General features: G+C 37.3%; 1 protein-coding gene across 2 annotated transcripts in view; it reads left to right on the forward strand.

Moving 5' to 3' along the window:
- PCCA (propionyl-CoA carboxylase subunit alpha) overlaps nucleotides 1-27,038 on the forward strand; it is a 373,229-nt gene that overhangs the window by 151,542 nt on the left and 194,649 nt on the right. For both annotated transcript variants that reach the window (XM_036831147.1, XM_036831149.1), the window contains exons 13-14: nucleotides 22,336-22,479; nucleotides 23,817-23,891. In XM_036831147.1, the coding sequence (XP_036687042.1) occupies nucleotides 22,336-22,479; nucleotides 23,817-23,891 (219 nt within the window). The remainder of the gene's footprint in view (nucleotides 1-22,335; nucleotides 22,480-23,816; nucleotides 23,892-27,038) is intronic.

Raw genomic sequence — 27,038 nt, forward strand, 5'->3', positions numbered from 1 at the left:
ACTATACAAATAACTCAATTTCATTCCTTTTTATGGCTGAGTAATATTCCATTGTATATATGTGCCACATCTTCTTTATCCATTCATCTGTTGATGGACACTTAGGTTGCTTCCATGTCCTGGCTACTGTAAATAGAGCTGAAATGAACATTGTGGTACATGACTCTTTTTGAATTATGGTTTTCTCAGGGTATATGCCCAGTAGTGGGATTGCTGGGTTGTATGGTAGTTCCAGTTTTAGTTTTTTAAGGAACCTCCATACTGTTCTCCATAGTGGCTGTATCAATTTACATTCCCACCAGCAGTGCAAGAGGGTTTCCTTTTCTCCACACCCTCTCCAGCATTTATTGTTTGTAGATTTTTTGATGATGGCCATTCTGACCGGTGTGAGATGATATCTCATTGTAGTTTTGATTTGCATTTCTCTAATGATTAATGATGTTAAGCGTTCTTTCATGTGTTTGTTGGCAATCTGTGTATTTTCTTTGGAGAAATGTCTGTTGAGGTCTTCTGCCCATTTTTGGATTGGGTTGTTTGTTTTTTTGATATTGAGCTGCATGAGCTGCTTGTAAATTTTAGAGATTAATCATTTGTCAGTTGCTTCATTTGCAAATATTTTCTCCCATTCTGAGTGTTGTCTTTTCATCTTGTTTATGGTTTCCTTTGCTGTGCAAAAGCTTTTAAGTTTCATTATGTCCCATTTGTTTATTTTTGTTTTTATTTCCATTTCTCTAGGAGGTGGGTCAAAAAGGATCTTGCTGTGATTTATGTCATGGAGTGTTCTGCCTATGTTTTCCTCTAAGAGTTTTATAGTGTCTGGCCTTACATTTAGGTCTTTAATCCGTTTTGAGTTCATTTTTGTGTATGGTGTTAGGGAGTGTTCTAATTTCATTCCTTTACATGTAGCTGTCCAGTTTTCCCAGCATCACTTATTGAAGAGGCTATCTTTTCTCCAGTGTATATTCTTGCCTCCTTTATCAAAGGTAAGGTGATCATAGGTGCATGGGTTTACCTCTGGGCTTTCTATCCTGTTCCATTGATCTACATTTCTGTTTTTGTGCCAGTACCATACTGTCTTGATTACTGTAGCTTTGTAGTACAGTCTGAAGTCAGGGAGCCTGATTCCTCCAGCTCTGTTTTTCTTCCTCAGGATTGCTTTGGCTATTTGGGGTCGTTTGTGTTTCCATACAAATTGTGAGGTGTTTTGTTCTAGTTCTGTGAAAAATGGCAGTGGTAGTTTGATAGGGGTTGCATTGAATCTGTAGATTGCTTTGGGTAGTATAGTCATTTTCACAATGTTGATTCTTCCAATCCAAGAACAGGGTATATCTCTCCATCTATTTGTATAATCTTTAATTTCTTTCATTGGTGTCTTATAATTTTCTGCATACAGGTCTTTTGTCTCCTTAGGTAGGTTTATTCCTAGATATTTTATTCTTTTTGTTGCAGTGGTAAATGGGAGTGTTTTCTTAATTTCTCTTTCAGATTTTTCATCATTAGTGTATAGGAATGCAAGATATTTCTGTGCATTAATTTTGTATCCTGCTACTTTACCAAATTCATTGATTAGGTCTAGTAGTTTTCTGGTAGCATCTTTAGGATTCTCTATGTATAGCATCTTGTCATCTGCAAACAGTGACAACTTTACCTCTTCTTTTCCGATTTGGATTCATTTCTTTTCCTTCTCGGATTGCTGTGGCTAAAACTTCCAAAACGATGTTGAATAATAGTGGTGAGAGTGGGCAACCTTGTGTTGTTCCTGATCTTAGTGGAAATGGTTTCAGTTTTTCACCATTGAGGATGATGTTGGCTGTGGGTTTGTCATATATGGGCTTTATTATGTTCAGGAAAGTTCCCTCTATGTCTACTTTCTGGAGGGTTTTTATCATAAATGGGTGTTGAATTTTGTCGAAAGCTTTCTCTGCATCTATTGAGATGATCATATGGTTTTGTTTTGGTTTTTTTTAAGTGATTATTATTATGATTATTTTTAAATTTTATTTATTTATTTATTTATGGCTGTGTTGGATCTTCGTTTCTGTGCGAGGGCTTTCTCTAGTTGCGGCAAGTGGGGGCCACTCTTCATCGCGGTGCGCGGGCCTCTCGTTATCACGGCTTCTCTTGTTGCGGAGCACAGGCTCCAGACGCGCAGGCTCAGTAATTGTGGCTCATGGGCCTAGTTGCTCCGCGGCATGTGGGATCTTCCCAGACCAGGGCTCGAACCCGTGTCCCCTGCATTGGCAGGCAGACTCTCAACCACTGCGCCACCAGGGAAGCCCGATCATATGGTTTTTCTCCTTCAGTTTGTTAATATCGTGTATCACATTGATTGATTTGCGTATATTGAAGAATCCTTGCATTCCTGGGATAAACCACACTTGATCATGGTGTATGATCCTTTTAATGTGCTGTTGGATTCTGTTTGCCAGTATTTTGTTGAGGATTTTTGCGTCTATGTTCATCAGTGAGACTGCCCTGTAGTTTTCTTTCTTTGTGACATCTTTGTCTGGTTTTGGTATCAAGGTGATGGTGCCCTCATAGAATGAGTTTGGGAGTGTTCCTCCCTCTGCTATATTTTGGAAGAGTTTGAGAAGGATAGGTGTTAGATCTTCTCTAAATGTTTGATAGAATTTGCCTCTGAAGCCATCTGGTCCTGGGCTTTTGTTTGTTGGAAGATTTTTAATCACAGTCTCAATTTCAGTGCTTGTGATTGGTCTGTTCATATTTTCTATCTCTTCCTGGTTCAGTCTCGGAAGGTTGTGCATTTCTAAGAATTTGTCCATTTCTTCCAGGTTGTCCATTTTATTGGCATATAGTTGCTTGTAGTAATCTCTCATGATCCTTTGTATTTCTGCAGTGTCAGTTGTTATTTCTCCCTTTTCATTTCTAATTCTATTGATTTGAGTCTTCTCCCTTTTTTTCTTGGTAAGTCTGGCTAATGGTGTATCAATTTTGTTTATCTTCTCAAAGAACCAGCTTTTAGTTTTATTGATCTTTGCTGTCGTTTCCTTCATTTCTTTTTCATTTATTTCTGATCTGATCTTTATGATTTCTTTCCTTTTGCTAACTTTCGGGTTTTTTTTTTTCTTTCTGTAATTGCTTTAGGTGTGTAAGGTTAGGTTGTTTATTTGAGATGTTTCTTGTTTCTTGAGGTAGGATTGTATTGCTATAAACTTCCATCTTACAACTGCTTTTGCTGCATCCCATAGGTTTTGGGTTGTCGTGTTTTCATTGTCATTTGTTTCTAGGTATTTTTTGATTTCCTCTTTGATTTCTTCAGTGATCTCTTGGTTATTAAATAGTGTATTGTTTAGACTCCATGTGATTGTATTTTTTACACATTTTTTCCTGGAATTGATATCTAGTCTCATAGCGTTGTGGTCTGAAAAGATACTTGATATGATTTCAGTTTTCTTAAATTTACCAAGGCTTGATTTGTGGCCCAAGATATGATCTATCCTGGAGAATGTTCCATGAGCACCTGAGAAGAAAGTGTATTCTGTTGTTTCTGGATGGAATGTCCTATAAGTATCAATTAAGTCCATCTTGTTTAATGTATTATTTAAAGCTTGTGTTTCCTTATTTATTTTCATTTTGGATGATCTGTCCCTTGGTGAAAGTGGGGTGTTAAAGTCTCCTACTATGATTGTGTTACTGTCGATTTCCCCTTTTATGGCTGTTAGTATTTGCCTTATGTATTGATGTGCTCCTATGTTGGGTGCAGAAATATTTACAATTGTTATATCTTCTTCTTGGATTGATCCCTTGTTCATTATGTAGTGTCCTTCTTTGTCTCTTGTAATAGTCTTTGTTTTAAAGTCTATTTTGTCTGACATGAGAATTGCTACTCCAGCTTTCTTTTGATTTCCATTTGCATGGAATATCTTTTTCCATCCCCTCACTTTCAGTCTGTATGTGTCCCTAGGTCTGAAGTGGGGTCTCTTGTAGACAGCATATATACGGGTCTTGTTTTTGTATCCATTCAGCCAGTCTATGTCTTTTGGTTGGAGCACTTAATCCATTTACATTTAGGGTAATTATCAATATGTATGTTCTTATTACCATTTTCTTAATTGTTTTGGGTTTGTTATTGTAGGTCTTTTCCTTCTCTTGTGTTTCCTGCCTAGAGAACTTCCTTTAGCATTTGTTGTAAAGCTGGTTTGGTGGTGCTGAATTCTCTTAGCTTTTGCTTGTCTGTAAAGGTTTTAATTTCTCTGTCAAATCTGAATGAGATCCTTGCTGGGTAGAGTAATCTCGGTTGTAGGTTTTTCCCCTTCATCACTTTAAATATGTCCTGCCACTCCCTTCTGGCTTGGAGAGTTTCTGCTGAAAAATCAGCTGTTAACCTTATGGGGATTCCGTTGTATGTTATTTGTTGCTTTTCCCTTGCTGCTTTTAATATTTTTTCTTTGTACTTAATTTTTGATAGTTTGATTAATATGTGTCTTGTCATGTTTCTCCTTGGATTTATCCTGTATGGGTCTCTGTGCTTCCTGGACTTGATTAACTATTTCCTTTCCCATATTAGGGAAGTTTTCAACTATAATCTCTTCAAATATTTTCCCAGTCCCTTTCTGTTTCTGTTCTTCTTCTGGGACCCCTATAATTCGAATGTTGGTGCGTTTAATGTTGTCCCAGAGGTGTCTGAGACTGTCCTCAATTCTTTTCATTTTTTTTTTCCTTTATTCTACTCTACAGTAGTTATTTCCACTATTTTATCTTCCAGGTCACTTATCCGTTCTTCTGACTCAGTTATTCTGCTATTGATTCCTTCTAGAGAATTTTTAATTTCATTTACTGTGTTGTTCATCATTGTTTATTTGCTCTTTAGTTCTTCTAGGTCCTTGTTAAACATTTCTTGTATTTTCTCCATTCTATTTCCAAGATTTTGGATCATCTTTGCTGTCATTACTCTGAATTCTTTTCAGGTAGACTGCCCATTTCCTCTTCATTTGTTTGGTCTGGTCGGTTTATACCTTGCTCCTTCATCTGCTGTGTATTTCTCTGTCTTCTCATTTTGCTTAACTTACTGTGTTTGGGGTCTCCTTTTCACAGGCTGCAGGTTCGTAGTTACCGTTGTTTTTGGTGTCTGCCCCCAGTGGGTAAGGTTGGTTCAGTGGGTTGTGTAGGCTTCCTGGTGGATGGGCCTGGTGCCTGTGTTCTGGTGGATGAGGCTGGATCTTGTCTTTCTGGTGGGCAGGACCGCATCTGGTGTTGTGTTTTGGGGTGTCTCTGACCTTATTATGATTTTAGGCAGCCTCTCTGCTAATGGGTGGGGTATAATTCCTGTCTTGCTAGTTGTTTGGCATGGAGTGTCCAGTGCTGGAGCTTACTGGTCGTTGAGTGGCGCTGGCTCTTAGCATTGAGATGGAGATCTCTGGGAGAACTTTCACTGGTTGATATTATGTGGGGCCGGGAGGTCTCTGGTGGACAAACGTCCTGAACTCGGCTCTCCCACCTAAGAGGCTCAGGCCTGACACCTGGCGGGAGCACCAAGACTCTGTCAGACACACGGCCATGTACGTGCAGAGTTTCTGGCCTTTTGGGAAGTCTGAGGTCTTCTGCCAGTGTTCAGTAGGTGTTCTGTAGAAGTTGTTCCACAAGTAGTTGTATTTTTGATGTATTTGTGGGGAGGAAGGTGATCTCCAGATCTTACTCCTCCGCCATCTTGAAGGTCCTCTCCTGTTTTTATTTTCTTAATGGTGTCATTTGAAGCACAAACATTTTTAATTTTGATGAAGCCCAATTTACCAAGTTTTTAACTTATGGATTGTGCTTTTGATGTAGTTCCTGAGAAATCTTTGCCTGACCTAAGGTCGCAGTTTTTTCCTAAGTTTTCTTTTAGAATTTTGCGTATAAAATTCTGGATTGGAAATAATTTTTCATTAACTTTTTGAAGGCCTTATATTGCTTTCTTTTAATTTTTTTTATTTTCATTTTTTTTGCTTTCTTTTAATTTCTAGTCTTGATATTGAGATGCATCTGATTATTGATCATTTAAAATTTTTCTCTCCTTCTAAAGGCTTGTAAGATCTCCTCTTTGTCCCTAGTTGTGGTCAAAATTCCTAATTATCTACCAATTACTACTGATAAGGAAAGAACTGGCCCTTTTATCTTTTAATTTATTAACATTATAGACTCTTCTGATACATTTCCTTTATATTCCTGGAATATATTTTAATTAGACATCGTGATTTTCCTTTTGGTATTTTGCTGGATTTTGTGAATATAAATATTTTGATTTTTATTTCTTTTTAAAATACTGTCTTTAACAGATTTGAGTAGTAAAGTTACATGTATTTTTTCGAAGCTAACTGTGGGAGTATTCTTTTTCTGGGGTCTAGTTAATAATAGGCATTATCTGTTCTTTAAAAATTCAGACTTAGATGTGAATCCATTTGATGCTGGTATCATTCTCAGTGGTAGGCCTTTAAAGATCTTTCTAGACCCTTCTGTGATAGACCTTCAGTATTTCATGAGGTAATATCTATTAAAAAATCAAGGTTATTAACTTGCCCAAGGTCAGAAAAAAAAGCAAAAGAAAAACCAATGTTATTGAAGGTTATTGATTGTTTTATTCACTTCCTCTATATCTTTTGTCTCTTTTTTTAAAAATTGGATCTATTTTATTTAGAAAGAAATGCAAGGATATCTTAGATATATAAAGTTTTTCATAATTTATTAAAAAATAAGATTTTATTTTTTAGAGCAGTTTTAGTTTTACCGAAAAATGAGTAGTAAGTACAGTCAGCTCCCATATACCCCTTTGCTCACTCCACCTTCCACCCCCAACTGCCAATTTTCCCTATTATTAACATCTTGCATTAATATGGTATTGTTAACAAAGGCTCATAGTTTATATTAGGGTTTACTCTTTGGATTGCACAGTCTATGGGTTGTGACATAGATAACTGCATGTGTCCTCATTACAGAATCATGCAGAGTAGTTTCACTGCCCTAAAAATTCTTGCACCATGACATCCTTGCATTTCTTTTCTTGATTCTTTCCCTCTTTGTTTCCTTTTCTTTTTCCTTTTTCTTTTCCTCTTTCCCTTCCTCCATTTGTCTGTCTTTCTCTCTTTTCTTCATGGTGATTTTCAAACATATAAAAGTACTCAAGAATAGTGAGAGTTGGGACTTCCCTGGTGGTACAGTGGTTAAGAATCCACCTGCCAATGCAGGGGACACGGGTTCAAGCCCTGGTCTGGGAGGATCGCACATGCCACAGAGCAACTAAGCCTGTGCTGAGCCTGTGCTTTAGAGCCTGCGGGCCACAACTACTGAGCCTGTGTGCCGCAACTACTGAAGCCTGCACGCCTAGAGCCCGTGATCCGCAACAAGAGAAGCCACTGCAATGAGAAGCCTGCACACTGCAATGAAGAGTAGCCCCCGCTCGCCGCAAGTAAAGAAAGCCTGCGTGCAGCAATGAAGACCTAACACAGCCCAACATAAATAAATACATTAAAAAAAAAAAAAAAAAGAATAGCGAGAGTGGTATGGTAAAGGTCCCTGAATCTGTTACCTCACTTCATGTTTACTTGGCCAGTATTGTTTCCTGTATGTATGCCTCCTTTTCCTTGCTTTTACTCCTTATAGCTGGAGTATTTTAACACAAATGTCAGACATTAAATAATTTCATCCATAACTACTTCAGTATACATCTCTCAGTTTTCCTTGCACTTGTAATAATGTTTACATATATATCTACAAAGTAATTTAATATGTACAGTATAGGTTTATTACTGTTTGCCTGTGTGTTTTTTTTTTTTTTTTTGCTGATATTTTCCATTTATTACTGCAGTAGACAGTTGCTCTGAAAGTGCAGCACTGACTCACTCTTGTCACAGCTTCTGCACCTCCACTGGCAAATACTTGGAAATTCATTCTTGGAGCATCATGGACCACAAGCTTCTCTCTGGGTGGGAAATTACTGTCACTGCCAATGTCACAGGGAAAATACACACACATGCATGTAAATAGAGGGATGAGAAGAGCCCTGGAGAGGAGTGGGGACCAGTTTCTGAGGAGTCCTGGAAACAGCCTGCCTGTGCAAAGGGGACAGTGACACCCCACCTCCCAGCAGCAACCTAACCCGTCTGCTAGGTGGGCCCTGGTGCACCTTTTCCCCTTCGTCTCTAGAACTGGTGATACCATAACCATAACTGTGTCCTATCTCAGTGTAGCAGAGGTGCATGGAGTCAAAAAGAATTGAAAAGAAAAAAAAAAAAAAAAAAGAATTGAAAAGGCCTCGCAAGCTAACGTGGAAAACGGGTGGTTTGGAAAAACTGACTCTTCAATCTCCGATTTAAAGCTGTTAGGCAGGGGCTTCCCTGGTGGCGCAGTGGTTGAGAATCTGCCTGCCAATGCAGGGGACACGGGTTCGAGCCCTGGTCTGGGAAGATCCCACATGCCGCGGAGCAACTAGGCCCGTGAGCCACAATTACTGAGCCTGCGCGTCTGGAGCCTGTGCTCCGCGGCAGGAGAGGCCGCGATAGTGAGAGGCCCGCGCACCACGATGAAGAGTGGCCCCCACTTGCCGCAACAAGAGAAAGCCCTCGCACGGAAACGAAGACCCAATGCAGCCATAAATAAAAATAAATAAATAAATAAATTAAAAAAAAAAAAAGAAAAATATCCCCCAGGAATCTGGAAAGAAAGACTAGATTCCAAAAAAAAAAAAAAATTAAAAATAAATAAATAAATAAAAAAAATAAAGCTGTTAGGCAGAAGAGCTGGAGAGCTCTGGGGGTAAGATGCTGCCTAGCAGAAATAACTCTTGTTCTAGCCAGCATATAGTTGATGGGAAAAAAATAACTTTTGAATACTGCAAAGACAAAGGTGGGGGTGGGGCGTGAGCGGCTCTCGAAAACACAAGAGATTAAAAAATCTGAACAGATGAGATCAGAAAAAAAGAAGTAAACACAAATATGGACAATACACCTACCCACTCGGCTCGACGAAACCCTCACTCATGAGCACGTTATACACTCACACACTAATCATGGTCAGGCAGATGCCCGAAGGAGGGCAAATCCAAACGTCTGCTCTCTTTGGAATTTTCATGGCAAACTGAGTTTAGGCAAAAGTGAAGACCTCCCTGGGTCCAAACTCGGAAGGCAGCCTTTGCTCCCCATTTTAGCCAATGTTGCTCCTATACTTGTCTGAGCCCTTCCCCACTATCTGGGCAGTAGAATTTATTCTTCATATTCCTGGAGTTTAAATCACTGCTAGATCTTACCTGATCTAACTTCACCTGTAATGGAAGCACCTCCCTTTTGGCTCTATACTCCCCTGTTCTTTTAGGAAAAAACATCCCAAGACAGTGGTAGTAGAGGGTGTTCAGGAGTTGGAAGGTAGGAAGAGAGTAATATAAATACAGTAAGGAAATGGCTTACTGTTTGCCTTTTATCATGACATAATATCTTTATCTTGTTTAAGGGTTTTAGTCTTAAATTCCACCCTGACTCATATCATGTTGCATTTCCTACTTCTTTTTTTTATTAAAAAAATTTTTTTTGAATTTTATTTTATTTTTTTATACAGCAGGTTCTTATTAGTTATCTATATTATACATATTAGTGTATATATGTCAATCCCAGTTAAACATTTTTTGACTTCATTTTTTATTAAAAATTTTTTAAAAAATTGAAATGTAGCTGATTTACAATGTCATGTTAGTTTCAGATGTACAGCACAGTGATTCAGTTTTTTATTTATATATATGTATATATACATATATGTTTTTTCAGATTCTTTTTTTAAAAAATTTATTTATTTATTTTATTTATGGCTGTGTTGGGTCTTCGTTTCTGTGCAAGGGCCTTCTCCAGCTGTGGCAAGTGGGGCCACTCTTCATTGCGGTGCGCGGGCCTCTCTCCATCGCGGCCTCTCTTGTTGCGGAGCACAGGCTCCAGACGCGCAGGCTCAGTAGTTGTGGCTCACGGGCCCAGTTGCTCCGCGGCATGTGGGATCTTCCCAGACCAGGGCTCGAACCCGTATCCCCTGCATTGGCAGGCAGACTCTCAACCACTGCGCCACCAGGGAAACCCCAGATTCTTTTCCTTATAGATTATTACAGAATATTGAGTATAGTTCTCTGTGCTGTACAATAGGTCCTTGTAGTTTACCTGTTTTATATATAGTAGTGTATATATGTTAATTCCATTCTCCTGATTTATCCCTCCTCACCTTCCCCTTTGGTAACCATAAATTTGTTTTCTATGTCTGTGTCCTGCTTCTTTTTGTTTTATTTGCCTGTTCTGTATCACTTGCTTTAATTGTTCCATAAGTTTTTTTTGAAAAACCCAGTCTGACACTCTTTCTTTCAGTATGAAATTTTAGTCCTTCTGATTTTAAATACTTGATTTTATTTCATCTTTACTTGTGTTTTATAAGTAATATTCCAGTTTTTTTTTTTCTATTTGTTGCTTGAATTAAATTGCTAATTATTCCTATTGCTTCCCATTGATAAATTGGAGATTTTCTGTCCTTTAAAATTGTATTTATGTTCATCCTCCTTTTCAGGTAGACATTTTCTCCATTAGTATTTGTAAAGATGATATAACTGGTTCTCTCGACTTTCCAGCAGTAAAGAGTCTGTGAGATAATTTCATACTTCTAGGCTATATGTTACTTTCCCTTGTAGTTTATCTATTCTTTTTCCAGAGTCCCTTTAGCTTCTTTGTACACACCCCTAGGCATGTCTCTCATTTACTGTAGCTTCTCTGTCTTTCTCCTTAAGATTTCTGCTCTAGTTCATTTGTTTGTTTAGAAAGTTTTTTCATATAATTTCCTCAGCTGGAGTATGTGAATGATATGCTCTGAAATGCCCCATCCTCAAATATATTTCTTTAGCCGTGAAAGAGGAATGATATTTTGATTGAGTATAGGATTCTTGAGTTTCTGTTCTGGTCTTTTGTGGTTTTTACATTCTCCTGTGTTCTAGCTTCTAGGGTTAAGTCTGATGTCATTCTGATTCCTCTTCCATTGTAGGTAACGTATTCTTGCTGTCTGAAAGGTGGCCCAACTTTCTCTTAAATATTGGAATTCAGAAATTTTTTTTTTCTTCTTCACATGCCTAGGTATATGTTTATATCCATCAACTCTGCCTTTTACTCCATGTGCCCTTTTCAGTTGTACAGATTCAAGTGTCTCTTCATTTCAGGGGAAATTTCTTCTGGTAACTATTTCCTCTCCTCATTTGTTAGTTTTCTCCTTTGGTGACTCCTGTTATTTGCCTGTTAGGTATTCTGGACAAGCCCTCTAGGGCTCATATCTTTTCCCTCATGATTACTCTCATTTTGTATTTGTGTTCTGTTTCTTGATATTATTCTTTATGTTTTCCTTCCAGGCTACTAATTCAGGTTCAAGCAGTGATCATCTTCTAAGTAATTGACTGAATTGCATAATTGGGAAATTATGTTATTTTATCCCAGAAAGTCTAATTGCACATAGGAGTGTGTGTGTGCTTATATTGCTACTCTCGAAGTTTCTAAGTGCCCTTACTGTTTTTTGGATAAATTTTTTTTTCTGTCCCTCAGCCGCTCTATTTCACTTGACATATATGATCGTTATTCCGAATGTTTATCCTTTTTCAGTGGGGTACACCGTCTACTGTGGTTGTCTTGGGTGCTCAGTACTGACTTCTCTTTGATGTAATATTCTAGGGGCAGTAGTTCTTCAAGTGGTTGCAGATAGAACCATATCTACTCCTGAGGACAGCAAGAGCATATGTCTCCTAGCATTCCCCTTGTCTCAAGGACAGAATCCAGCTATCGTTTATTGACTACTTGGACTCTTCGGTGAAGAGACCAGGGACTCTTCTGGAGCCTTTATTGAGTTTCTCTCCAGGGTCCGTGGATGTCTGCAGGCCAAGCTGTCTCCGTGACCTGTGCCTTTCTCATTCTTCCCTGGAGTTCTCTGAAGCTAGTCTCTCAGTCTTGCCCAGCCCACGAGAGAGAAGAGCCTATTACCTGTTGTTGGCTGTCACTTTGCCCCAAATCTTTGCACTTCGCATATCCTCAGCAGCTCCCTGAGTCTGGGGAAATAGAGACTGTGGGGAGGGAGTGAGCCATGTTGGAATTGCCATCTTCCCAAAGCAGAAACATCTAACCTGGGTTATCTGGACTCTTTAATGAGTTGTAGGGGAGTCTTTGGACCCTCTGAAATTGGATACACACTTTTCTAGGGAGAAATTTGGTGAGGTTCTAGAGCCTAAAATGGTTCAGAACAATTGTAGTAGACTAATGGGGACTCATTTAATCATTTTTTCTGTAAATTGCAAACATCCACTATTTTCACTTAGTACAAGTAAATCCTAACTCTGCTCCTTCCTAGCTGTGTGTCTGTAAGCAAGTTCCTTAGCTTCTCTATGCTTCATTTCCCTCATCTGTAAAGTGACAGTAATATAGCACTGGCTTTATAGGATTGTGAGCATTAAATGAATTAATACATTTAAATGCTCAGAATAGTGCCTGGTTTATACGAAGCACTCATTTTCTTCCTAACTGTAAGAATCTTACCAGTAATATCCTGCATGCTATGTTTGTTAAACATTGGTTAACACGTTTACTATTTTTTTTATTATTTATTTATTTATTTATGTTTGGCTGCGTTGGGTCTTTGTTGCTGCGTGTGGGCTTTCTGGAGTTGCATCGAGCGGGGACTACTCTTCTTTGCAGTGCGTGGGCTTCTCGTTACGGTGGCTTCTCTTGCTGCGGAGCATGGGCTCTAGGTGCATGGGCTTCAGTAGTTGTGGCACGCGGGGTCAGTAGTTGTGGCTCGCGGGCTCTAGAGCTCAGGCTCAGTAGTTGTGGCGCAGGGGCTTAGTTGCTCTGCAGCATGTGGGATCTTCCCAGACCAGGGCTCGAACCCGTGTCCCCTACATTGGCAGGTGGATTCTTTTTTTTTTTTTTTTTTTTTTTAATTTTTATTTATTTATTTATTTATTTTTAATTTATGGCTATGTTGGGTCTTCGTTTCTGTGCGAGGGCTTTCTCTAGTTGTGGCAAGTGGGAGCCACTCTTCATCGCTGTGCGCGGGCCTCTCACTATCGCGGCCTCTCTTGTTGCGGAGCACAGGCTCCAGACACGCAGGCTCAGTAATTGTGGCTCACGGGCCCAGCTGCTCCGCAGCATGTGGGATCTTCCCAGACCAGGGCTCGAACTCGTGTCCCCTGCATTAGCAGGCAGATTCTCAACCACTGCGCCACCAGGGAAGCCCAGGCAGGTGGATTCTTAACCACTGCGCCACCAGGGAAGTCCCAACACGTTTACTATTACTGTTGTCATTATAATTAATAAACCCTGTCAGTAGTCATTTTTTTTCAGATGGCAAACTGAGCCACAAATTAGTTAATAATAACTTTCTCTTATTATTCTTTCGTCAGTTGACTGAAAAATTATTGTTACAAATGAACAAATGTAGTGGAAATACTGCTTTGAAAGAAGCTTCCTTTTCATTGTAAAGGTGTTTGTGTAAGAGTCTAGGAGAGAAATGGATATGAAACTCTTTGTTCTAAAAATGAACTGATAAAAGTGTTACATTGATAAACTATTTCTGCTTAGGCTTTTGTGCTAAGATTAATATTAGGACCTTGAATATATCGTTCCAAATTGTGTGTGTGTATAATTGTTAATTTCCAAATCTAGGCAATTTTTAGATGTTATCTTCTTGGAAAAGCAGTCTTTTTATAGTCTACAAAGATCAAAAAACCTAGAAAACTCCCAAATAGAAAGGAGTAAGGTCTTAAAGTAATTAAATGCCCAAATGTGGTCTGCTGGCTGTTCCCCCATTTTGAGAACAGAGAGCTAAATTGTACCCCTTTTGTTAGACCTTAGTCAGTGGCTTATACCGATTGCTGCAGTGGAGGAGGAATCTGCTTGTGCTGTGGAAGAAAAGTACAACAGAACTGTGGAAATTCTGCGGAGGCTGCGTATCCCCACGTCCCACCAGAGCTTCCGTCAGAGAGTTCTGTATCGTATGGAACCTTACATTCCAGGAGGGCTTTAGAAACACTTTTTTAGCGTCTTGATTCTTATCCTTTGCTGTTTCTTTTATTAAAAGAATAAAAATTATTGCAACCTAAATTCTGATTTCTGAGAATCGACTGTAACTGAACAAATATTGTATTCTAATTTCAGAGCAGTTTTAAATTTAAAAAATACTAAAAGAGTTTGGTCTTTTATGAATTGGGGTGTTTGACTGAAAGAATAATTGGTGGAAATAAGAGAAATTATAGGGAAATGGATTTGTAATTAATTTGTAAAATTCCATTCTTGCCAGAAGTGATATTTTAGATCTGGACGGAAGTTGACAGTTTGATTATATTTAAAGTCATAGAGGCCAGGATTCTCAGACGGGCTAGAGTTAGCCAGAACTGGGATGTTCTGGAATACTTGAAGTTACTCTCCTAGGAAAGAGAATATAACGAAGGGCATGTTATACTTTCACTTAATGTTTATTGAGTCTTTTTAGAAAGTTGAAGGAAAGAAGTTTTTGTTATATGGATATGAATAGTTAAACTTGTCAGGCATTTTTCATTAGTTTTTTGTTTTAAAGCATTTTATAAACTATTTTGGTGTCTTTGAGTTCTGGATTCTTATTCTAGATTTTAACTTTTCAAATTTGTTCCTGTATTAGTTTTTTAGGGCTATCTTGACAAGTTACCACAGACTGGATGGCTTAAACAACATTTATTTTCTTACACTTCTGGAGGCAGAAGTCTAAAATCGAGGTGTCGGCAGGATGGGTTTCTCCTGGAGGCCTTTCTCTTTGGCCTGCAGATGGACGTCGTCTTCTTGTGTCTTCACATGGTCTTTTTTTCTGTGCTGTGTGTTGTCTGTGTCCTAATCTCTTCTTATAAGAGCATCAGTCATGTTGGGTTAGGGGCCACCCTAATGACCTTATTTTAACTTAATTGCCTCTTTAAAGACCGTATCTCCAAACACAGTCATATTCTGAGGTACTAAGGGTTAGGACTTAAAGATATGAATTGGGCAGAGGAGATGCAGTTCAGTGCCTAACAGTTCTCTTATCCTTTCTTCATCTGACTATTTGTGTTGGGGTCAACAGGGAAGCTCTATAATAGAAACTGTTGAGTTTTCACTGCCACTCTTGAATATAGCCATTATTTTCAAGGTGAGTTTACAGGGATGGTGTGTTGGGGCCTATTTCCCAACATGCTTTTTATCTTTGAGTCCTGTGGATCAAAATCTAATAACTTTAGATCTTTATTTTGAAACCCTGTATTCTCAGGAGGTAGAGTTTCAGAATTTTAATAGGTATATGTTAGATTCTGTTCTGGACAAAGAATCTCTCTGAACTGAAAGAGCAAAACCAAAAATAATGACATCAGTTATCCTTTCAGGCCAGAATAACAACAAACGAAAAAGACCTATTATGCCAAATACCATTATGAAACCTGATTTTATATAACAGGACAGTTTCCTCACATTTCAACAGGTAATCATACCTGTACTGCTTTGCTGAGTTGAATTAAACAAGTTCTGCTTACAAAAGATGGCTTTCGCAAACTAAGTCTTTGTAATATCTTGTTTAGACATATTTAATAAAGAAGTTACTTTAAATTACATTAATTTAAAATAACATTATTTGAATATTAGAAAATTCTTAATATTTACTTACCTTCTACCCCTTGCGAGTATCTCTTGCACCTTGTCTGTAAAATGACAGTGGAATAGGGAACAAGTTTGTGCATTTGGAGGGATTTGGTAAATTTCAGTGTCATAGAGATGTTAGTTATGGTATGTACATGGGTCTTCTGCTTTTAGGGACAACTTCTGCTTTGACTAAGCAGTTGGACCTCCACTTACCACCTGAAAAACAATTACCCTCCATTCAAGGAACCTTGAATACTTTTCATCACACTCCTTCTCTGTAATGGCCAAGGTAACACATAATTTCATTGATCTGACTTCTCTCCACACTTTTTGGGACTTTCTCCTCTTTTAAACTTGCCTCAGTGTTAATTTTCATTTGAAGTTAACTTTAGTGTGTAATTAAAATTTGCCTGAATCATCTTCTCCTCGAGGAATACTTGCCTGTTATCTAGTTACCCATTCTTAAAATCTTTAGAATTATTAGGTCGTCAACACAATAAAGTATTTAGAAGTTTAAGTTAGCGAAAACACATTGAACAAATTATCTGTTGTTGATTATTTTTATTTAGCACAATGAGAGGGTTCTGATTGAAGAGAAAATAATGTTGATCAAGTCAGATATCTTTATTTTAATAATGTTTTGTAATATAAAAACAAAAATTCTAGTGACATTGCTTTAATTTTTATTAATTTTTATTTTGGAGTTATTTCAGATGTCCAGAAGAACTGCAAAACATTACAAAGAATTTCTGAACACCCTTTACTAACATTTACATTTGCTTTATCCTTGTATCTATATCTGCGTCTTTGTTTCTCTGTATCTATCTTCTTTACCTGAAACATTTCAGAGTAAATTGCAGGCCTGGTGCCTCTTTACCCCTAAAAACAAGAAAATTCTTATACGTTACCACAGTACCATTATCAACATCAGAATATTAACATTGACATATTACTATCATCCAGTCTATAGATCATATTCACATTTCACCAGTTGTTCACGATTGTCTTTTATAGTAAAATACAACATTTTTCTGGTTCAGGATCCTATGTTACATTTACTTGTCATGCCTCTTTAGTCTCTCTCCATCTGGAACGGTTCCTTAGTCTTTTTTTTTTTTTTTTTGGTCAAGTATGATCTTTACATTTTTTTATGAGCACAGGCCATTTATTTTCTAGAGTGTCCTGCATTTTGCGTTTGTCTTTTTTCTCTTGATTGTATTCAGGCTTTGCATTTTTGGCAAGAATACTACAGAAATGCTATTGTTCTTCCCTGAGCACCATATAGGAGGCATGCGATGTCTGTTTATCCCATTACTGGTAATGTTGGCTTGGTTAACGTGGCATCTCTTACGAACTTATGGTTACCAAGCGAGGAAGGAGTGGGTGGGATGAATTGGGAGACTGAGATTGACATGTATACACTATTATGTGTAAAATAGATAACTAATGAGAACCTACTGTGTAGCACAGCGAACTCTACTCAGTGCTCTGTGGTGACCTAAATGGAAAGAAAATCTAAAAAAGAGTAGATAATATGTATACGTATAGCTGATTCACTTTGCTGCACAGCAGAAACTAACCCAACATTGTAAGGCAACTAAACTCCAATTAAAAAAAAAAAGAAAAGGTGGCATCTCTTGCATTTCCCCACCGTAGTGTGAGTGTTTCTCCCCTTGTCATTAATGAAGGTATCTTATAGGGAGATACTTTGAGGCTCTGGGCATATCTCATTCTCTCCATTAGTTTTAGATACTTCCTAGTTTGTATTTAAGGAGGAATAAGGCTAAAGACTACAGTGGCAGTGGCAGAATTTACGATTTTAACTTTTAGAATCAGAAGGTAGATAATGAGGACACAATGCCAGAAAGATTTAGCTTTTCTAAATTTATTACTATTGAAATTTGATACATCAAAACTCAGGTGAATCAAAACCTAGTTTACCTCACCGTTGCATTTGATAAGCTCATTAATTTTTTTGAGAAATACATTTGAAGCAACAAATTAGTAAGAGAGTGGCAAGAGGTCTACACAAACACTGACAATAGTGACAGTTTGATGGTGACTAAGAAGACTAAATTAAAATAGCAAATAGATCTATAAAAAGCTGGCTGACTGTGACCATCTAATGTAGGTGTATAGAACTGTACATACTCATTCTAGATCTTGAGTGTGATTATGTATCATAATAAGGCATTTGATGATTGTAGTTGTTTGTATCTGTTTGAACAAAAGATTCATGGCGAGATAGGGGCATTGCTAGTACAGACTGATTTATAAGCTACTAATAGAACCTGCAGAGTAGCACTGACTTGATGAATATATCCCATTCAATAATTTGCCTTTGAGGATTCAGAAATTCTAACTTGGATGGCTTACTCTTTTTTTGGCTTGTATGTGTATGTCTTGCCTCTGTCTCTCTCTCTCTATGGCTAGGTATTACTTTTGCTGACTAAATCACAAGATTTATATACTAGAATGTCAATATATTAATCTCTAATGCACAATCATACTATCTGGTGGATCCCTCTTTCATATGTTTCTTGCAACTAGCGCACATTTCTGTTGAATAGGGAAATCATGTATGAAGACCAAAAATTTGTTTGGTGAGGACAGAGTCACATAAGGGAATTGAGTTTTGTATTTTGAATGTTTGTGTTTTGAACCTTTAGAAAAGACATTGTTTCTAAACGTGTGTCCTGTGGAAGTCTCAGTCCATAAAGATAGTCTGCAGAAGAAGGTGCGTGGTGACGTAAGTGCTGTACAGCCTCCTCCTAGAGTCCCGAGGCATATTCACAGATTAATGAGTCTGAGGAGTCTTTTCTTAAATAAACCTGTTTAACTTCAGTTAACTCAGTGTTTCCCAGAGAGAAGTTGCTCAGAAACCTTGTCCCCCACTGCCTCCCCCCACATAATAGCCCTCAGAATAGATGTTTATTAGCATCATACTTTTAGAGGTAGTTTTTTCTTCTAGGTTGGACGAGGTAAACTTGTTGGCTTACCAGAGGCCAATCTTTGAGCTTTTTTTTCTTTTTATAACCTTTTGTTCCAGTTAGCCACCTTTACTTTCCATTGATCTTACCTCCCTCCCTTCCTTTCTCCTTTCCTTTTCTTTTTTTCTCAGTTCACTAGTTTTATTTTCTGTGGATAAACAAGGGAAACATTTGGAATATCTGAGGATAAATAAGGGACAACAGGCTGTGTGCTCAGAGGGTTCACAGTCATTTTTTTATATCTCTGCATTTCAGAAGCTTCCAGGCCTTTCATTCTTCTTCCTGGGTTGACTTTTGGGCCTCAGAGTCCTGCAGGGGTAGGTTCTCCAGGCAAGAACGGGGTATCCCTGGCCTTTTGTCTTTAAACACTAGATTTTTATTCAAGGGCTAGAGGATAGTATTTTAATGATATTTTAAAATCATTCATTGAATTATATTTTGGCCTGTCAGCCATTTTGTCTCTTTGTAACCTCTGCCCTTATCTCTTTTTTTTTTTTTTTTAATTTTAATTATTGTTTATTTATTTATTTATTTTTGGTTGTGTTGGGTCTTCGTTTCTGTGCGAGGGCTTTCTCCACTTGTGGCAAGTGGGGGCCACTCTTCATCGCGGTGCGCGGGCCTCTCAGTATCGCAGCCTCTCTTGTCGCGGAGCACAGGCTCCAGACGCGCAGGCTCAGTAGTTGTGGCTCACGGGCCTAGTTGCTCCGCGGCATGTGGGATCCTCCCAGACCAGGGCTCGAACCTGTGTCCCCTGCATCGGCAGGCAGATTCTCAACCACTGCGCCACCAGGGAAGCCCCTGCCCTTATCTCTTAAGTGTTGAGTTTAACTTGCACAGGCAAACTATGCCTAAATTCTCAGGGATGGGGGATAGACATGGTTATTTAGTCAGTGTTACATTTACGAGATTCCTGATGGTAATAATAATACAGGGTCTAAAGGAGATGTTTCACACATCCTGTTAAATAACTTCAGAATTCTATTAAAATGTATTTAGAAAGATTTCTTTCAAAAATGTTTAAAATTGTTTTACTTTAAAAAGACATATTACTGTTACCTGAAAAATTCAGGTATGTCAGACTGTTTTGTATACTTTAACAATACTTGAACCTAAGTGGATATTTTTTTAAAAATTCTTTAATGATTTTGCCTTTAGCAGCTAGTTATTATTTTAGTTATCTACTTATTTTATTTTGAAATACTTGCAGCTCACTAATTAAGACTGTAAAATGTTGTGTTACTGTTATGTAACTCTAAGTTGGATTAAAGTGGGTCCATTTTTAGATTCTATTCAATACAGGTCTAATAAACTTTTTTTTCCTACGCATTATAGGGAGGTCTTCTAAGGTGAAACAGAGCCTTACAATGAATTTTTGACTGACCAAATCTTTAGACTTTGTAATAATGTATTTTGTAAAAGACAGCAGCTCATAATTATATAGCTGTTTATGTTAACTACGTTCTTTCATATACATTTTTCCACGAGGAAGAACGGGAAGGTCATATTGCCTCTGGAGTGACATAAATTCCAACCCTCCCTCTACCACTTACTATAGGTGTGACTCTGGATTTGCTGCTCGTTCATTCAATGTATATTTATTTGTCTACTATATAGTATGTACTTTTCTGGGCACTAGACGTAGAAGGCTGAAATTAAATCATTCTCTGAGCTTTTAAAAATGTTTTCTCACTTAACAAAGATATGTGGATAGTACTGATATAGAGCCCTTGGGCACATAGTAGGTTCAGCTCTTGAATAGTTATAGTGGTAAGATGGTTTCTCACATGAAATTTGTTTCTAGCACTAATAGAGGGGCTTTACATTCGTTCCTTTCTTATTATATTTATCATATAGAATCTTGTTTTTTGGAACTTCCCTGGTGGCGCAGTGGTTAAGAATCTGCCTGCCAATGCAGGGGACACAGGTTCGAGCCCTGGTCCGGGAAGATCCCACGTGCCACTGAGCAGCTAAGCCCGTGCGCCACAACTACTGAGCCCGCGTGCCACAACTACTCCTAGAGCCCGTGCTCCTAGAGCCCGTGCTCCACAACAAGAGAAGCCACTGCAATGAGAAGCCCGCACACCGCAACGAAGAGTAGCCCCCGCTCGCTGCAATGCAGCGAAAAAATAAAATAAATAAATAAATTAAAAAATCTTGTTTCTCTCAAAACCATAGTTTGCTCCCAAAAATATATTGATATATTCTAAACTATCTAATAAGATCTTTACTTAGTGTCACATTTATTTTACAAAGGGTCAATGCTTATTTTAGTCATGATTTGTCATTAAAATTATGTCAAAATGTCTTAAAATGTTGTTGAAACTGTAAACAAACTCATAACACACACAGAGCTAATTATGGATGCCATCTGTTTATTTTTACAAAGCTTTTTTTTTTAAAAGACCATGGCATTGTCTGCTTATGATAAGCTTCAAGATTATTATAATGACTAAGTCCTGTCCTTCAATTAGCGTAGTTGAAGATGGGAAGACAATTCGTTTGTTCATTGACCTTTTCCCGTGTCAGAGTGTATGAAATATGACATGTCATGATAAAGAAACTATTGTGAAGTGCATTTAGAACATGCGTAGTTTTTATGAGAAAAGAAATTGGTATCAAAGCAGCAGATGTGGCGAAAATTTAATTTAAATTTCCAAAACGTATTCAAGGTTTTGCATGGCAGACAGATTATCTACTCTTTACCAGTGCCAAAGTGGCTTTATTTTAGCTCAGTTAAGTTTAGGATCTTGTAAGCAGTCGATCAGATTTATAAGGATGTGTATGTCTGTTAGTATCCCTGTATGTCTCTGCAGGTTTTTGTATATGTGTATCCCGTGTGCTAGTGTGGAAGGCCAGGGATCCCCATGACAGCATCATCCAAAGTAGTTATCAGCAGTTTGCTGAGAGAGCCGTGATTTCACTGGCTCAGTTTTGTTACTGTGCATGCTAAGCACTCCCCACGTAGGTCTGGAGGGAGAACAACCTGCAGGACCCATCTGCTCGTTTCTGCTACGCTGCATTGATGTAAGAGTACGCTAGTCTGGTTGCTCGTCAGGACAGGTTAGTGAAAGCATGCAAGTTGGTGAAACTCAGGCGAGACTAGTGCTTTGGAAAATCATAAGCCGCCTCTATAGATGCCATGCTAAGTGTAGCAGAATAGGTTGATTATCAGCCACATTGAGGATTGTAGCTAAATATGTAATTTTCAGGTAAGAATTAGTCTCAAAATTAAAAGTGTTAAACATTGTTGGACCACATCTAAATAAAAACTGGGAAAAGTAGTACAGAGAGTTTACAGATAATTTTGGGGTGTCATTTTTCTTACCCAGCTTTGTACTATATGGTGTTGATTCTTTAATTTTATTCTCTTAGATCATTTTAAAGTTAAATATGGGAACTTCCTTGGTGGTCCAGTGGGTAAGACCACCAATCCAGTGCGCTCCCAATGCACGGGGCCCGCATTTGATTCCTGGTCTGGGAACTAGATCCTGCATGTGTGCCGCAGCTAAGAAGTATGCATGCCACGACTAAAGATCCCGCGTGCCACAACTAAGACCCAGCGCAGCCGAAAAATAAAATAAAATAAAAATTTAAAAAAATAGTCAAATGTGATTAAATATTAAATATAATTAACCTCATTTTACCCAGAAATTGTTGACATTGTTCTTATTTCTGTTTATTTACCTTTTCCTACAACTATTGACTGGCACATCTTGGCCTTGCAGGTTGAGCATCCTGTCACAGAATGCATTACTGGCCTGGACCTAGTCCAAGAAATGATCCGTGTTGCCAAGGGTTACCCTCTCAGGCACAAACAAGCTGATATTCCCATCAGCGGCTGGGCAGTTGAATGTCGGGTTTATGCCGAGGTAAAATGAATGATGTTGGGAGGAAGGATGGTGGTTGTGTCCTGAGTTATGGGACCACATATAGCTAAGCACAAGGTAAACTTAGGGTTTTATAACTTGTGTCAAGTATTTGATTATGTAATCCATAAATGAACCCGAAAAAAAGGTTAGATCATTTTAACGTAACTCAAAATAGTTTTAAAGGATTGAGTTTAATTAATTTTCATGTGTTTTTTTCTGGTTGGAGGAATAGCTACTAATCATTTTAAGGAACAAGAAAGCATTAGTTAAATATTGTTGTGCTTGAATGGACCGTGGTTTTTGTTTTTGCTTATTTTCAAACCACATTCGAAATGAAAAGGGGCATTTGTTTCTCTGTGTGTGTGTGTGTGTTTGTGTGTGTGTGTGTTTTAAAGAGCTACCTTAGTTATACATCAGTTGTTAATTCAGTGTTTAAATTTTTTCCAACAGTTTTTCCCTAATAATTTGATCTCTTATGATTATGTAAAAATAACAACTAAAATTTAAATTGCAAAGCTTCAATTCATAGTTTTAATTATGGATTTAACTCAAAAACTCTCAGTTTAATACTTTAATTTTATTTTATAATTAATCAGGTAAAGCAGTCAACATCTGAAAATGCTTTTTTTCAAATGGTTAAAACAAAAATGCAAGGAAACATTTATACCATCTTTTACTTTTAGACATCGAAGCCTATCTGTAAAATAAAAAACAAATTAGTAGTATCTGTGTTTAAAAATTCTGGAAGTTTTTTTGAAATTTTTTTAAGGATCTTGAGAAATATCTATGGCTTGGTTATATTATATTTTAAGTGGTATTCTTTTCTTTCCTATTGTTATAACACTGAACTTACTATTTATTCTGATCTAAGATATTTATAAATGGAGCATATATCTAGTAGCACATTCAAAGTTACTTTTCAGGCCTTTGTTTGAAGAACTAAAATGCTCAAATTTTACCATATGTGAGCTGGTTTGAGAGTAAGAAAAACAAATATCTTTAGTGCACTACATTTGTTGTTCTGAACTTGAGTATGTTTTGATGTAGCTCCTAGGTTATTTTATTTTTGCCCAAGGCATTCTAAGAAGATTATAGAAAGTTGGAATTTTACCAATTTCAATAAAGTATGATCAAGGTCAGGCTAAATTCTGCTTACAGTTCTGTTTGATTTTTAAATACATTTCTAAGTTGTCTAGAGTGAGGATAAGACAGTAATATTCTGAAATCTGTGATTTGGTAAATAGGCCTATAAATGCTTCTTCACTGTATAAATATTTAACCTTACTTGTGCTGATTTATATTTCAAAGACTGTGCTTCCTGTCCTTTGAACTTTCAGGACCCCTACAAGTCTTTTGGTTTACCGTCTATTGGGAGATTGTCTCAGTACCAAGAACCAATACATCTACCTGGTGTAAGTCATTAAGCTGTAATATCAAGTGAGGGGTTAAAAAATCTTGATTTATGTCACACTTTTATGTTAAAGCATGTCAACACCAAAGGGTGTAAATTGGATGACAAGTGAAATTCATGGGGAATCACAGTTTTTTGTTTTTTCATATTTTGTACTGTATGATGTTCAGGAAAGTCAGAATTCACCTAACAGGGGAAGTCTGGAGACATCTGACTTCTAAATAAATGATAGCTTCAGTTCTTCTGAAAGTCATAATGAAGAAGATTCATGGAATCTTAAGAATGGGAAATGACATTTCCGTGTTACAATTTAATCTTTTCAATAAATCTAATCCTGCTTCCCTGTATAGTCAGATGTCAAGAAATCAAGCACAGAATCAGCTCGTTAATCTAAATGGATTAAGGAAAACAAAGTGTACCTCTTTCTATGAAGTGTCAAAGCCTTTAAGAAGTACGTATTATGTACACCACTTAAAGAAAGGCGACCGCTGTCCACTGTATTTATACTTCTTCTGTGTTTAATAGCTGTTCTTTAAATAGTTTTTGTTGCATGAAAAGAACAAGGACATACCCTTTATCTTAATCAAGGTAATAAGTGTGTATATATATGACATTATGTTAGCTAGTGGATGACAAGGCTGTACCATCTGTGAATATGATTATTCAGTTTGATTACTGGCATGAAGATGGTGAAAGATTACAGGAAGAATTCTAAATTTGAAGATGTTATTGGATATATGATTTATTTCACTTTTTAAATTGTTTTTGCCCATGTGCTTTCTAAAGGGACTTGACCCTTTCTAGGCTCGGAGACTCCATGCTGTGTTCAAAGCCTGAAGGCAGAAGAAAAATTGTAAAGATTTAACAGGCATTATGTGACGTTAAATAGCAGATGAGAAAACAAGTATCATAGGGACATATCTAAACATTTTTTTAATCAAACAAAAAAGTATTAAATAAGAATTCATAATGATTACTCTAGTTGTTAGAAGTTTTCACCATGTTGTAATAGCTAACAGGATGTCAAACATTTTGCCCTCGCAAGTTTTTGCAATTTGCAATTTTCAAACGTGAGACCTGTTGAAAGTACAAGTGATAATGGACAAACTGTACCCCCTACAGTCTTTGTCCCACCAAATCTTTCTTCAATTAATGCTGCAGCAGGAGCTTTATGTAATAACATTTGCAGTTGTGAGCCATCCATAGAAAGAAAAAACAATTAAAATGCCTTAAATGTTCTGCTTACTGCTGTTATTTGCTTGTGTGAATGTTGCATGTCAGCTAAATGGACCAAGGAATAGATAAAGTGATTGGGTGCGGGAGAGTGCACACTAAGCTTTGTCTATCATTATTGCTGGGAGCAATCAAATTGATGTCAGCAGGACAGTAGATGCGCTGACAGCTGTAATTATGTATCTCCATGGTGATCACTTTTGGCCTGTCATGGAGGCCCACGAGTCCCCTCCCTTGGAAGCATTTAATCAGATTGGGCTGTCACTTGTCAGGTAGACATGGCGGGCTGGGAGTTGTGCTGAGGGGGAGAGGTGAATCAAGAATGAAGGGTGGGAGCTGGCTGATAGTTTCACAGGGTCCACTGTGTGAAGAAAAACATTTAAATTATGCCCGAGGTTTCTGAGCAATGGTTTGAGACTCATACACAGGTGCTTGGGTGGTGGTGGTGGTAGTTTTTCTTCCTTGCCTTCTTAAACTAGATTAGTTTTAACTCAGGAGATCCTTTGCAGCTCTTAACCGTTTTTGATCACAAGAATACATACTTCAGAGTTAACTTCTGGTTTGTGTTTTTCACATTCTTCTCTAAGCCTCCTATTTGCTTATGTGGCAAAGATGAAGATTTTCTTATCTTTGATCACTGTATTTTGTAAATTTGTTATTTTCAGACTGCAGTTTTTTTCTGCTTAGAAATTTGGTTACAATTCCACTTGACTTTATTCTTAAAGCTTTTAGTGCAAAAGCTAAAATATATTTTTTGGTATAGCCTTTGTTTCAGTGGAGGAATGGAGACTTAATTTTAATTCATTGTTAGACATTTTTTTGAATTCTGATTATCATTTGGAAAAAGCTGCATAGACAGTAAATTGTAAGTCAGAGTTTTCATGCTTTGTTACAGTTTTAAATTGGAAATGTTGATTTGCTTATACAAAGATATGTGTTGATTATATTTAATACATCTTTATTTTACCGTATATATTTTTAAATTAAAAAGACATACCTTCTGTGATGATAATTTTATTAAATAACAAAGACGTAGTTATATCTAAGAGCCCTAGGTAACTTAACTTTTAGGGTGGTGTTATTCAAGGTAACTAAAGTTTTAAGTTACTATAGGAGAATGTAAAAAATATTCTTTATTGTCTGTTATTTTACTAGTGGGTTGAACATCAAAGTTCCACACTAGCTTTGTAGCAGTTTATGTAGCAAATAGTAGCATATGTTTTAAGTCAAAAGTTTTAGAACTTGTACCAATCTCAGTTTTAAACACAGCTTTAGCAAGCATGCTATGGTTTTAAATAATACATGGTGGTAAAATTAGCGCTTTAACTTTTTGCTACTACAATTTAAAAAATGCAAGTTCAGAGATGTCTTTTCTGTTATGTAACTTGATCACCAGTTGTCATTTTGGGGCAATTTAAATGTGTCTAGGAGGTAGATTTTGATATTATTGCTTTCACAGCTGCCCCATTAATTCTTTTATAGTTTTTATAAACACTGTGAATTTCATAGAACTTCAGTTGATGTCCTGAAGTGTGTTTTCAGAAAATAGAAAGCCAAATATATGTTTTAAGTGTGCTGAATGATTTTCATTTAGAATGAAGATTTTCATATATGAATGTGAATGCAAATATAAATATCCATATTATTTCATGAGTTGTTTGCAAATACAGAAATAAAAGCACTCTGGGTATGTGATAATGTTATCTTCTAAAACCTTACAAAGAGGATAACAGTATGATTTTTTTTTTAAGAGAATTGAAACTGTGGCTTATCTTTTGATGTCATCGTATAATAAAGCCATCATCGAACCCTCATGTGGATACCCTAGACAAGAGGTTCTACATGTGGTCCCTTGATAATTGCCTAAATTAAAATATTAAAGGCCTAACAGCCGCTGTGTTGACCTTTTTCTGCC

This window comes from Balaenoptera musculus, chromosome 18 (genome assembly GCF_009873245.2).
Source record: "Balaenoptera musculus isolate JJ_BM4_2016_0621 chromosome 18, mBalMus1.pri.v3, whole genome shotgun sequence".
Classification (NCBI taxonomy): Eukaryota; Metazoa; Chordata; class Mammalia; order Artiodactyla; family Balaenopteridae; genus Balaenoptera; species Balaenoptera musculus.